At 40.8% G+C, this 12802-nt stretch overlaps 1 protein-coding gene across 2 annotated transcripts in view; it reads left to right on the top strand.

The window, feature by feature from the left end:
• Positions 1-12802, top strand: part of LOC129447401 (uncharacterized) — a 65280-nt gene that overhangs the window by 34257 nt on the left and 18221 nt on the right. For both annotated transcript variants that reach the window (XM_073874013.1, XM_055209119.2), the window contains exons 29-34: positions 3608-3823; positions 6807-6959; positions 7058-7324; positions 8138-8353; positions 8494-8646; positions 8949-9215. In XM_073874013.1, coding sequence (XP_073730114.1) covers positions 3608-3823; positions 6807-6959; positions 7058-7324; positions 8138-8353; positions 8494-8646; positions 8949-9215 — 1272 coding nt within the window. The remainder of the gene's footprint in view (positions 1-3607; positions 3824-6806; positions 6960-7057; positions 7325-8137; positions 8354-8493; positions 8647-8948; positions 9216-12802) is intronic.

Here is a 12802-nt window from a genome sequence, read left to right as displayed (position 1 = left end):
GTGCCAGGTAAACTGTTAATAGTTCCAGAAAGTTGATGTGCGCGCTCTGGAGCGTGTCGGGCCATTTCCCATTTATTGTTCTGCCCTCGTACACTGCACCCCAACCCCACAGAGATGCATCTGTCGTCACCACTTTTCTCGACTCGAGAGAAGAGCGTTGTCTCCAGTAACGGAGGGCACCCATGCACTGTGACGACACCACCACCCTGCGGTTGAGGTGACGTTTCGGGCACAAGCGCTGTGCCGCTATCCAGTGCTGAAACTCCCTCATTCGCACCAATCCCAGCGGAACAACTGATATCGTGGAGGCCATAACCCCCGGGAGGCGTAAACACAGTCTGAATGAAACCTTGTTCCCCTTCTGAAATAGGGCAAGGCAACCGCGAATCGATTTGATTCATTCCTCTGATAGAAAAGCCAGATACCGGGTGGAGTTCAGTCTGAGCCCTAAGTAAATTATCTCTTGTGTGGGTACAAAGCAGCTCTTTGCCTCGTTTATGTTGAAGCCTAAATTCACTAAATGAGACACGAGCTTTTCCGTATCTCTCTCCGCCTGTACTCGTGACGGGGCACAAAGGAGCAAATCGTCTAAATAAGCTGTCACTCTGAGACCCGCTACTCTTAGCGGCATGAGCGCTGCCTCAACACATTTGCTGAACACCCTCGGTGCTAAAGAGAGCCCGAACGGAACTGTCAAAAACTCGTAGGCTGTGCCTTGATAGGCAAACCTGAGAAATTTTCTGTGCGCTGGGTAAATATTAATGTCTCCCAAGGGTTTTTGTCCTAGGATTTTTCCCACCGGGTTTTTTTCCTAGGGGGTTTTTAGTCCCAGGGAGAGTCAGCCAACTTTAGCTTAGCACTTTACTGTATATGTAACACTATTAATACGCTTGTTTGTACGGTTTAACCTTAGCCGCTATGTTCTACTGCTTATATTATCTATTGATGTTCTGTGTTCTCCTTTACATCTACTCATGTAAAGCTGCTTTGCAACAATTAACATTTGTGAAAAGCGCTATATAAATAAAATTGAATTGAATTAAATGCTTATGTGAAACTAAGCGTCTTTCAGATCTACTAATGTACACCAGTCGTTTGGACGAATAAATTGACAGTGTTTTGAGTGTGAGCATTTTGAACTTGTACATCCTGAGGTGTTTGTTTGAGGCTCCGCAAATCTAAGATGGGACGGAGACCCCCCCTCGTTTCGGGATGAGAAAATACCGGGAGTAAAACCCCTGATGGCTGTGCTCCGGTGGTACCACCCGAATGGCTCTTTTGCTCAGTTTATTTCCTCCTCTAAAACCTGAGCCGAAGCCCCTTCTGCTGTTGACATTAGAATTTTGCTGAAACGTGGTGGTTTTACAGCAAATTGCAGCCGATAACCCCTGTTTATTGTGGACAAAACCCAGGGGTGTACTGCGCATGTGCACCAATTCACCGACTGAACAGCAAGGGGGCCGCTGAAACTCTCGCTCACCAGCGGCGCGGTGGCGCCATCTAGTGAGAGCTGGGGATTGCAGCTCTGAAACAGACAGATTTTCATTTGTGTCTTTATTTTTATATGACTATTTTTATTTTTGAACATTGCTGTGCCCTCGGCGCAATGCCTGGATGCACAGGGACTGATTTTCTGACTGAACTCACACCACACTTGAGTTTGTGCAAACTGTCCTCTGTCCTCCTTTCAACCCCATGGGTGGAGGAAGGGAATTTCTTAAGTGGGGCACTGGGGCAACTGGTGCCGAACTCACGCTTGAACTGGTTGAACACAAACTTTTTTCGTTGAACCATTCCCGATTCCCACATCTTCTCTTGGTGGGAGGGGGAGAAAATAACCTTTCTGAAGGGAGGAACGTGACAGAGACTCCGTGAGTGCTGTCGTTCATCCCGTCGTCCTGTGAGGGAAATGTTAGGTTGCCCGTCGTTTCTTGCCGCCCTGAGGGTTAGCCGGCCGGTGTCTAGCCGCAGCCGCTGCATAAGACGGTTTTCCTCTCGGCGGAGCGGGCTTTGACTGCGGTTCTGCCTGTTGAGGCTGTGCAGGTCTATGGCTGTGACCTCTAAACGCTACCTGGCCACCCCGGTGAGGGGCGTCAAAACTGGGTCTAGCCGGCGGAGGGGCCCTAGCGGTATGCCTCCGGGGAAGGCATGCTTGAAAGGCTTCCCCCTCCTGTTTCTTTAAGTCACACCGCTGCCTCATAGCCGCGACCAAAGCTCCGAAGAGGGCTTTGGGCTCAACCGGGGCATCCAGGAAGTCCAGTTTTTCTCTATCTGACAGTCCCGACAGTCCCAGCCAAAGAGTTCGCTTCCCTGCCACCGCCAGGCCCATGCTACGGCCACAACTCTGGACTGCGCCCCAAGACGTTCTCAGATTAAGATCTGAAATAACACACACCTCCTCCGAGACTCGGGTTAACAGTGCTGGTGTCCATCTGCTTTCCTAACTCCTCCATGAGTTCTGCCTGATAAGCAGTAATGAGAGAAGTGGCATTAAGAGCCCGCACTGCCAGGGCTGAGGAACGGTAGATCTTCTAAAAAAACTGAGGCTGTTAAACGCTCAGAACGACCCGGTAGAGAGGTTGAAGCCGAGGACAGAGCCGCTTGTAAAGGTCCCTTTCTGCTCCCTGCTCCATCTGTTGAGACGGCCAGTCAATGCTAAGTTTCTCCGCCGCTCTTTGACATACTTCGAACAGGTCAAACTCCGCTGGGGGGGACCCTTCGCTTAACGCGCTGTCCGAAGGATTCGGTGGGAGGATGGCATCATCCTCATCCTCTTCGCCCTCCTCTAACAAACGAGACGTAATCGTCCTCCTCTTCTCCATCGTCTGGCAGAGACCCAAAAAGGGGAGGTAGGTCAGAGGAGAGTTCATCCATCATGTCACCCCAGTTGTCTGACTCCCAGGGCTTCTTAGTCTCTCCCGTGGCTAACTGGGAAAGACAGGGGTCTCCTTTATTAGCGGCCGCTACTCGCACCCTTCTCTCTAGCACCCTTGACGGGAAGCAAGAGCAGTGCGGGCAGCATTCCGGGTTAGTGTGGGCCGCTTGCGCGTGTTTTACCCCCAAGCAGACGATGCACAAGGGGTGAGAATCTCTGGCCGAGATCATCGCTCCACACGTGCATGGACGCGGGGTCGCCGCTTTTGCTCCCAAAAAGATCTTCACGGGGAAGAGATCCAGAATGAAGTAAGGTACCAGGGGCAGTGATATTTAAGGTGGGGAGGTGGGACTCCAGCATCACTGCCGTGATTGGTCTGTCAACCGTCAGACGTGGTGTGATTGGTGCTTCCATGATCTGTCATGCCAGAGGCGTGTCCCATAGTGAGATACCGAGCAAATGTTTGAAAGAGAACATAGTTTCTGTTGTCTCTCTCATGTGTAAAACCTTTTGTCTTTAATTGGTTTTAATGTATTTTAAATGTTATAATCTAGTAAGTTTGCTTGAGTAACTAACAACCTTTTCATTAGGTGCAAATATTGTTCCAGTCAGATGTTCCCATGTTACCATTTAAGTGCAGTTTACTTCAGTTGCAGAATTCGCTTTTCCAACAGTGTATTTATGCTCAATATAAATAATTCATAAAACTATAACTTGTTTTTTTCCTTACAGGCCAGTTTCAGTGTGTTCAGGGAAAGAAATGTATTGACTTCAGGCATGTGTGTGATGGAATTCCTCAATGTCTGGATAATTCTGATGAAGCTGGATGCTGGAAACCCACCAAGAGCTGCAGCATGCGTTGCGACAGAAACACGCGCTGTATCCCAGAGGTCTTTATTTGTAATGGGCTGAGAGACTGCTGGGATGGATCAGATGAGGCCGACTGTGGTAAGTCTGCTAGAGAAATATTTGAAAATGTTTACTAGCCTAACCCATTAGGAGTGCAATGGTAACCATAACCATATGAAGCGCTCAGATGCCACTTCCATCAGAAATGAGATAGACATTAACCAAATGCTTTTGTCATGTTTTATGTTCATCAAATACCTACGCTTCAAATCAGCTTAATCCCGTCCTCGGGCTATTTACAAAATACTGGTTTGTTTGCAGAATCATTTAAAAGCCACATACATTTTTCAGCAAAGTCCTCAAAGTGCACGGAATATGAATGTGAAGTGACTATGCATTACATTCGAACTTGGGTCCCTTGTGATTTACTTGAACCTAAATACAACCTGAATGTGGCAGGCACATGCATCACACCTCCCCCTATTGTGCGGTTCAGTTTCTTTTTTACATTCTGACTTGCATTATTTGCAATGTCTAGTTGCATCTTTAGTGATTTTGCAACGGCTTACTATTTTTTTTATCCGAAGAAGTGGAGGTTTTTAACATGAAAATAAGGCATTTCAATTGCTGCCTAAGGGTGTTTTCACATATGTTGGTGCGCACCGTGGTGCGGCCTCGGAGCGCACCAAAATACATTGTATCATTTTTCAGTTAGTGCGGTCCGTGTTCACATATATATATTTTTACTTTACTCGAAATGCCGCACCGTACGCCATGTGACAACGGTCAGCGCTGTCATTGGTCTCTGACAGCTCTTACCGTCTCATGACCACCCCCACGTTTCCATGACAACCAGCCTGACAGGGAGAGCACAGCTATCAAGATGTGGAGATAAACGATGCACGTCTTTGCGAAGTTTCTTTGCTTTAACGCGAAATTGCGTAGCTGTTCTATTAAAGCCTTTCTCACAGAGCCGTTTGCTAAAAAGCCCGTAATGTCACTATTTGTGTGTGGAGGACAGCTATGCATTTATAAAATCATCAGCTCAAACGTAAAGGAGACAGCAAATCTCTCTGCAACGGACCAGGATTGGCTTGTTTGTTGTTAACCCACAATATAACACCCAGTGACTCAAACATGTGGAGAACTTCCTGTATTTGGTTCGGTCCGAGGTCCGGCAGTGTTCACACCACAGGTGGGTCGCCCCAGAGTTCGGCAACAGCCGCTCCGAGACCACCTGTTTAGAGCGGTCTCGGAGCGGCCGTTTAGTGCGCACCCGAGTGCGGCTGTTGTGTTCACACTGACCCAAACGCACCGTACTCGGAGCGACACGTCATTTGGGCCGACCTAAACAGTGTATATGTGAAAACACCCTAAAGCCCTATTTGCACGGTATTAGTATTACCTGGTGACCTCTATTCATCTTGTATGGCTTTCCATGTGCAATTTGAGAGATTTGTTATATATTTTGGCTTTTAAATATATAATCCAGTCTATCCTCGTCCATGTTTCATGATTAATATTCAGAATGTGCAGTACTTTCATGAAATGAGTTCTCTGTATAGACGGTTTCAGCAGTAACAACATCGTGGCTGTTGTGGTCCTCAGGTTACTTCCGGTAAACTCCGCTAAGAATAAATAAAAAAAAGTTCTTTAAACGTAGTTTATTTATAAAACAAGCAAAAAACAATAGATTACCTAGAAAACCAAAACATTTGTTATTTTCGACGAGGCATTTGTTCAAGAGATCAGTTTAGTAACTAGTCTGACCATTAAAAAAACGAAACCAGAAGTAAAGTTCGGATCCAGACGTGTATTGTGTCAGCCCACGTGTGTCTGATGAAACCATCTATAGATGGATCTGTCAGCCGCGACATCACAGGGCCTTTTCTAAAGTAGTCCTCTGACTGCCGATGACTCTACATTGTATCAGATTTCAAAGGCACAATTTTGCAGACAAGGGTTAATACTAGTACCAGACTAAAATGTTTGAGTTTAGTCGTCTTAACTGAAAACAACTTGCCCTGACATATCTTAAAATATATTAGTGCCATTGTTTTGACTCAATGCACACCTGTAATCATTTATTTTAAGTCACATTTATCAAAGTTATAAATGCTTGATCACGGTATGTTTTTCAGATTTCAGTGAATATTATGCCAATGGCAATTTCAAGTTATTTCAACTAATGTTTTGAATCCATATTCTTTAAATTCAAATGTGCAATACAGTATTTTGTGAATACATTCTGGTATTACCCCTCATCTTCCCATTATTATTTTTCACCTTCAAAACAGGTTTACAATAACAATAGCAATAACAATGATAAAAATAACAACTAGAAAATGCATTTCCGGAGGAACTGCGAAAGTGTGCTACCTCTGGTGCCACCAATTTAGTTATTTTATCTTGTCAGTCCTCATATTGGAGTCCTAAGTTCATTTACAAAGTTTGGTTTCAATATGCAAAAATGTGTGAAGACACATGTCTGTAAATAATGCTGGGAAAAAACTGTTTTTCATCCTCACATTAGATGCCCAAGTACATGTACAAAGTTTTGTTTCAATAAGTGGAACAATAAGCATTCCTGAGATATGAACTACTTCCTATTTTGGTGGCTTCAACGCACGTTTCTTTTGAGCTGTGATGTGCAAACGCTTCTGAAAATCATTTACGTCCAGTTTCGTGAAGTTCGGACAAAATTTGTGACACTGATTTTTTTGTGTTTTCTGTTTTTGCAACAATATTATTATGATGATTATTATTATTATTATTATTATTATTTATTATTTATTATTTATTATTATTATTTATTATTATTTATTATTATTTATTATTATTTATTATTATTATTATTATTATTATTAATAATAACAATAACAATAACAATAATAATCACAATCACATAACAATCTATTGAATGTTAATGCATTTGTTTGATATTTAGGATTATAGCCAAATCTCAGGACAGTGTTTTATGTGAATTGCAGGATCACTACAAAAATTAGTGTATGTTATATAAACTTTATGGTTATTTTTGTGTATTTGTAAATTTATAATAATTTATTCCCAATGTTTGTAGCCATGCCTACTCCACCATCACCCTGCAAAACTCCTTATGTGGCTTGTCAAGGAACATCGCTATGCATCCTGCAGAGATACCTGTGTGATGGGAGAAAAGATTGTCCAGATGGCTCTGATGAGCGTCCATGCCTTCGCAACTGCCCATATCGCAGTAATATGCCTTATTTAAATTGCAATCACGTAATGTTAAATGTATTGCTTGAGGCCAGTATTTGGTGTCTTTGAATTTCATACCTCGTTCCCTATCAGGTGACTTCCTGTGTAAGGACAGGAGGAAGTGTGTGGAAAAGAAGTTTGTGTGTGATGGCCGATCTCATTGTCTTGATGGTTCTGATGAGAATGGATGCCCCACCATAGCTACTACAACCTTAATGACAGCATCCTTGAAATGTCGTGTGGGATCTAAACCCTGCAAAGATGGACTGGAATGTATCCTGTACTCTCATGTGTGTGATGGAGAGATGGACTGTAAGGATGGATCTGATGAAGCCAACTGTGATGTTGATTGTAAAGCAGGTAAGAAAATCCAGTCCAAATGTAGCAGTTGGGAGTGGTCTGGAATGCTTTGTTGTACGCTATTCACTACAAAATATAATACTGTTGGGCTGTGTTAAATATAGAATTCTCAGGTTTTAATCGATTTAATTGGGAATCCCTGAATCAATTCTTAATGTTCGTGCTATACTTCAGGCAGTGCTTGTAAGTATGGCCCGGGGCAAACGTAAACGATGCTCATGAGTCATTTGTGCTACATTATCAGGAGTTTTTATTTGTACGCGTTTCAGACCTTGCCAATTTTTATATTTATGCAAAGACGCTGCAAAACCAATTTCAATTTGCTACTTAACATTTGTGTGTGCCTACGAAGTGTGTGTGCACCGTCTGATGCCTTGAGATGCAGCACAAATACTGGTTTCATGTTTCCTTGTTCTGAACTAACATACTTGCACAATTATTTTAAAATGCTGCATTTATCATCGGAAGCACAGTTTGTTGTGTGAATGTGAAAAAATTCAGGAAGTAAACCCATGTGTAACAGTGTATTTGGATCCATGCATTTAAAGTGACAGCACACAAAATAAGTTCCATGTCTGCAAACTAAATATTTTTATAAAATATTGATAACTAATCGATATTGGACAGTGTCAAAATAAAATCTAAACGAAACCCTGTAAAAAGAACCAAATTGCCAAATTGGTCACAATACCTGGCCCTAATAAACTGTCAATGTTTGAGAGGTCGATGACATATACAGAACACAGCCTTGAAGTAAACAGATGTTGATTAAAAGCTTCAGCTTTAATTTTGATTTCATGGTTACACTTCCAGGGGAATTTCAATGTGCTCATGGAAAAAAATGCATTGATGAAAAACTAGTCTGTGATGGCAAACCGCAATGTCAAGATTTTTCTGATGAGAAGGACTGCTTTGTACGCACTAAGAGCTGCAGCCATCGCTGTGATGACAAAACTCGCTGCATCCCGGAGGACTTCCTCTGTGATGGAGAGAGAGACTGTGTAGATGGTACAGATGAGTCTGATTGTGGTTAGTATCTAGGCTGCTGTTGAAATGGTAACGTGGCATTAAGCTCAATTACTGTTTTTGGGGGGGCTTTGTTTGACCCCTATTATTAAAGTATTCCATACCAAAGAATAATTATTGGTTTCTCACCACACCTTGGTCAGGATACCCTACAAAGGTAGTGGACTGCAAGAGTCCTGCTGTTTTGTGTAGTGGTGGGTCGCTGTGCATTCCTCACACCAGGCTCTGTGATGGCAAACGAGACTGTCCTGATGGGATTGATGAAACGTTTTGTCTCGACCGATGTCCAAACCCAGGTACTTGCACTGTATCAACATCTAGCATCAACATTTTCCATAAAGGGTGTAGTTAAAATTATGACTTCACTCTTTATTGAATATGAAAGAAGGGTAAATAAGCGATTGAAAGTTTCAAAGTTGACTTTACATTTCTCATGCATTTTAGACCAGTAAAAGCATATTTCAACTTGGAATAAATGAACTTGTTTTTAAGTGAATTCTGTTTCCTCATTTCACGCTAAATGCACCATATTATAAAATAACTTTGTTGTCATATTTAATGTGTAGCTTTACTTCCTCTTGTTTTACTTCCGCTGTAGGTGATTTCCTGTGTAAGGACAGGAGGAAGTGTGTGGAGAGGAATTTGGTGTGTGACAGCCATTCTAACTGTCTTGATGGTTCTGATGAGGTTGGTTGTCCCACCATGGCTACTACAACTTCAATTACAGCGTCATTAAAGTGTCGTATGGGATCTAGACCCTGTAAAGATGGACAAGAGTGTGTCCTGTACATTCATGTGTGTGATGGAGAGATAGACTGTAAGGATGGCTCTGATGAAGCGGGCTGTGAATATCAGTGTAAACCAGGTAAAACCAGTCATTCACACTCAGTTGCCATATTTGCAGCATGTTTGGGCAGCTATTAAAGTCATGAAAGACAAGGTTCTGTCTGCTTCAATTGAGCAAAAGTCGTGTTAAACAATTGACCAACAATTAAACCTGACATTATCTGTACATTACCGATGCCATACATTTTGTTTCTGCAGCTCAAATTGCAGCAAAACACTTTATTCCAGGGTGATACTGTGTATGTGAAGATTTGCAAGTACAATCAGTTGTATAGGCGGGGGCTTAACAATAAGGATAGCCGGGCTATCTGGGCTAACTGTGACTTGCCCAATTGGTAGGGTTGCCACCCATGTCTGATAAAAAACCTGGACATATAGATGACCCAGCCAATTGGTTTGCTCACAAGCACCCCCCCCCCCCCCAGCATAATATTTCTATGCAATTATTGGCAAAACTTTACAATTCTCTTTTTTTCAATTCTTATTTGTTAACATTAGTTAATGTATTAACTAACATGAACTAACCGTGAGCAGTACATTTGTTACTGTATTTGTTAATCTTTGATAACGTTAGTAAATAAAAATACTGTTCATGGTTTATTCATGTTAGTTCACAGTGCATTAACTAATGTTAACAAGATTTAAATAAATGTATTATTAACATTAACAAAGATAAAAAAATTGCTTTATGCTATAAGTGCAGTTTATTATTAGTTAATGTGTTAACTAATGAACCTTATTGTAAAGTGTTACCCAATTATTTGTACATTGTTAAAATATGTAAATCAGGTTTACAATTTATTGAAGCTGCTTATACTATTTATGTAAACTCTTTTTATTTATATTCCATTGCAACTTTAAACGGGTCTAAATAGCAACTAGCAAATATGCACATGAAATTAAACTTGTTGAACTCACCTCAACATGTATTTTACAATCATTTAACCCGCCATGGGAAAAGCTGAAGTCACTGTTACAAACTCTACACCATGCAAGATTTTAACTCTTAAGACAGGGATACACTTTCGTGTAGTCTGGTGTAAAATGTGTCTTATATTTTTGCTTTTGGGGCACTCTCCCTCTGTCATGGCGCTCCTGTTTTTAGATACACTGATTAGTTTGGTTTGGGAGAAGAGATAAAAGCCTGCCCACACTGACAATTGATTGGTTGATGTCCTGAAACAGGCCAATCAGGAAGCTCTCTGTCTTACATGCGCTAAATAAGGCAAACACACACAGACGCAAGGTCTCCCTCTCTGCCGTGCGTGCGCTAAATTTCATATTCACATAGCGCAGTGGTTCTCAAACTTTTTTCGCTTGCGGCTCCCCTTGTGTACGGTGCATTCTTTTGCGCCCCTCCCCAAAGAAAATTTATGACAAAAAACTGTTCTAAAATTTAACATTATAATTAAGCAAAACATAAGAAATTATACAAAGTAGTGCTGTTGGTTAGTAGCCTTATTTTCTTAGGTTTAATTACACAGAATTCATGATAAATGAATGTGTTTTATAAAATGTCATAAAACTGGGGCCCCCCTGGGGGCCCCGGCCCCCAGTTTGAGAACCTCTGACATAGCGTTTTGGAGAGTTGGTAAATTTCCCGGGACAGGTTATTAAAAAGAAGGACAATCCCGGTAAAACCGGGACAGGTGGCAACCCTACCAATTGGCAAATTTCTAAACTCCCATTCCTTTCAATACTGCTAGAGAAAGTTGTAAGTATACAGCTGAGTTTTACACCCACAGAGTTTTAGAGGTGAATCAGTGTTTTACGCTCTTCATAGTATAGAAACGGCGCTATTAATGGTTTTTAATGAGCTTTTTAATGGTCCCTGACTCTGGAGACTCGGTCATTCTGATGCTTTTAGGCCTGACATCTGCATTTGATGCAATTTACCATAATATCTTACTTTCTGCAATGTAACATGTTGTTATTAAAGGTACTGCTATGGTGGTTTTGGTCTTATTTATCAGACAGGACTTTTTCTGTCCATCTTAGGCCCTGTTTATATTAGAGCATTTGCGTTTTAAAACGGCATTTAAAAAATAATCCACACTATACACCACCATAAATGCATGAAACATGACCAATCACGTAACTGGGCATGCGCATAAAAGTGTAAAATAACTTATTACTCTAATAATAGCTTACCTTTGCGCTTTTATGCAGCCTAGGGGTGTGCGATATTGACAAAAATTCATACCTGGGTCCTTTGCTGGCAACTATAACAGACACTATTTTTGAACCTATAAAAATGTGTTTGGGAAAGTCTTATATGTTGTAGGGGGGAGCAAGAACAGTATATGATTAATAGGTTAATTTTGATTTTATAACTAAACAGAAAGGTCTTTATGATTTAAAAAAAGCATTAAGTGAACAGTACTAAACGAACTTGAAGCAAAAATAAATTTCAAGCAAATGCAAACTTCAATCAAGAGATGAAGTATTGCTTTAGCCTACAGAAATGCTTATTGCATTAATTTTTAAAAGTGTGCGAGGTCTGTGCACATCCTCCGCTAGCAACACAGAAATAGCTAAAAGCGCAAGCGGCTAAACGAGCATTAAATATTAATGACGTTGAGTTTATTGTTTTTATTAATTCATATTCACAAAACTTAACAAAACATCGATTAAAATTAAGAGACAAATTATGTGAAACAAAATTCATTTTAAAGTAGAAAACAAAACTTAAATTAAACTCGAAAATAATGTCTGACCCATTACAATTCTCCCTTCATATTGGCCTTTACAACGCCCTATATGGCGTTTAAAATTACAGTCTATCTTTCGTAATAAGCTAACTAAATTTAAACAAAAAATAAACATTACAACAATATTCAAACTCAACAATACTCAAACATAAATATAAAACAGACATTATCTATAAGGATGAATGTTAAAACAATCCGATATAGCGTTTATAATAGCTGTTTGGTAGATGTATTTTTGGCAAAACCTCCGTTGCAAACCTCCATTTACCTGAAAATAATTTTTACTTTGAAAATGATGCGCTGTCACGTTAACATCAGCTGTTCGTTTACATAAGACTCCGTCTACGTTCATTTACACTCAGAACAACGTCTGAGTTCTCAAACTAAAACAGGGTCTGCAGCGTTTGCGAACGAATCCGTTTATGAGGGTCGAAAATGGTGATGTAGTGTAGATGAAAGGCGTAAACGTAGCAAAAGTAACGCGTTTTAAAGGATGAACGCATTAATGTAAACATAGCCTTAGAAATTATGCTTACTTATCAACACCCCTTCTATTTGGAGTCCCCCAAAGCTCGATTCTAGGCCCAATGTTGTTTTCTCTTTATATGCTCTCCATTCTCAGGAAATAGGAAATGTAGTTTCATTGTTGATGACAGACGAATTTATCTGTCATTAAAACAAAGATGCCAGTCCTTTAAAAATATTATAGCCATCCAATCTTTAATGTCAAAGGTTTTAAATTTTAATGAGTGCAAGACTGAAACTTTGGTCCAAACTGTAGCCTAACTGAAATGTATTTGGGATCTTTGTTTCCCTGTGGCAAATTCACTGTTAAAATGTGGGTGTCTTAATTGATACATATTTTAAATTGACAAACAGATAAATTCTGTAGTCA

This window comes from Misgurnus anguillicaudatus, chromosome 12 (genome assembly GCF_027580225.2).
Source record: "Misgurnus anguillicaudatus chromosome 12, ASM2758022v2, whole genome shotgun sequence".
NCBI lineage: Eukaryota > Metazoa > Chordata > Actinopteri > Cypriniformes > Cobitidae > Misgurnus > Misgurnus anguillicaudatus.
Note: the sequence above shows the minus strand (reverse complement) of the source record. Positions and strands in the feature narration are given on the sequence as shown.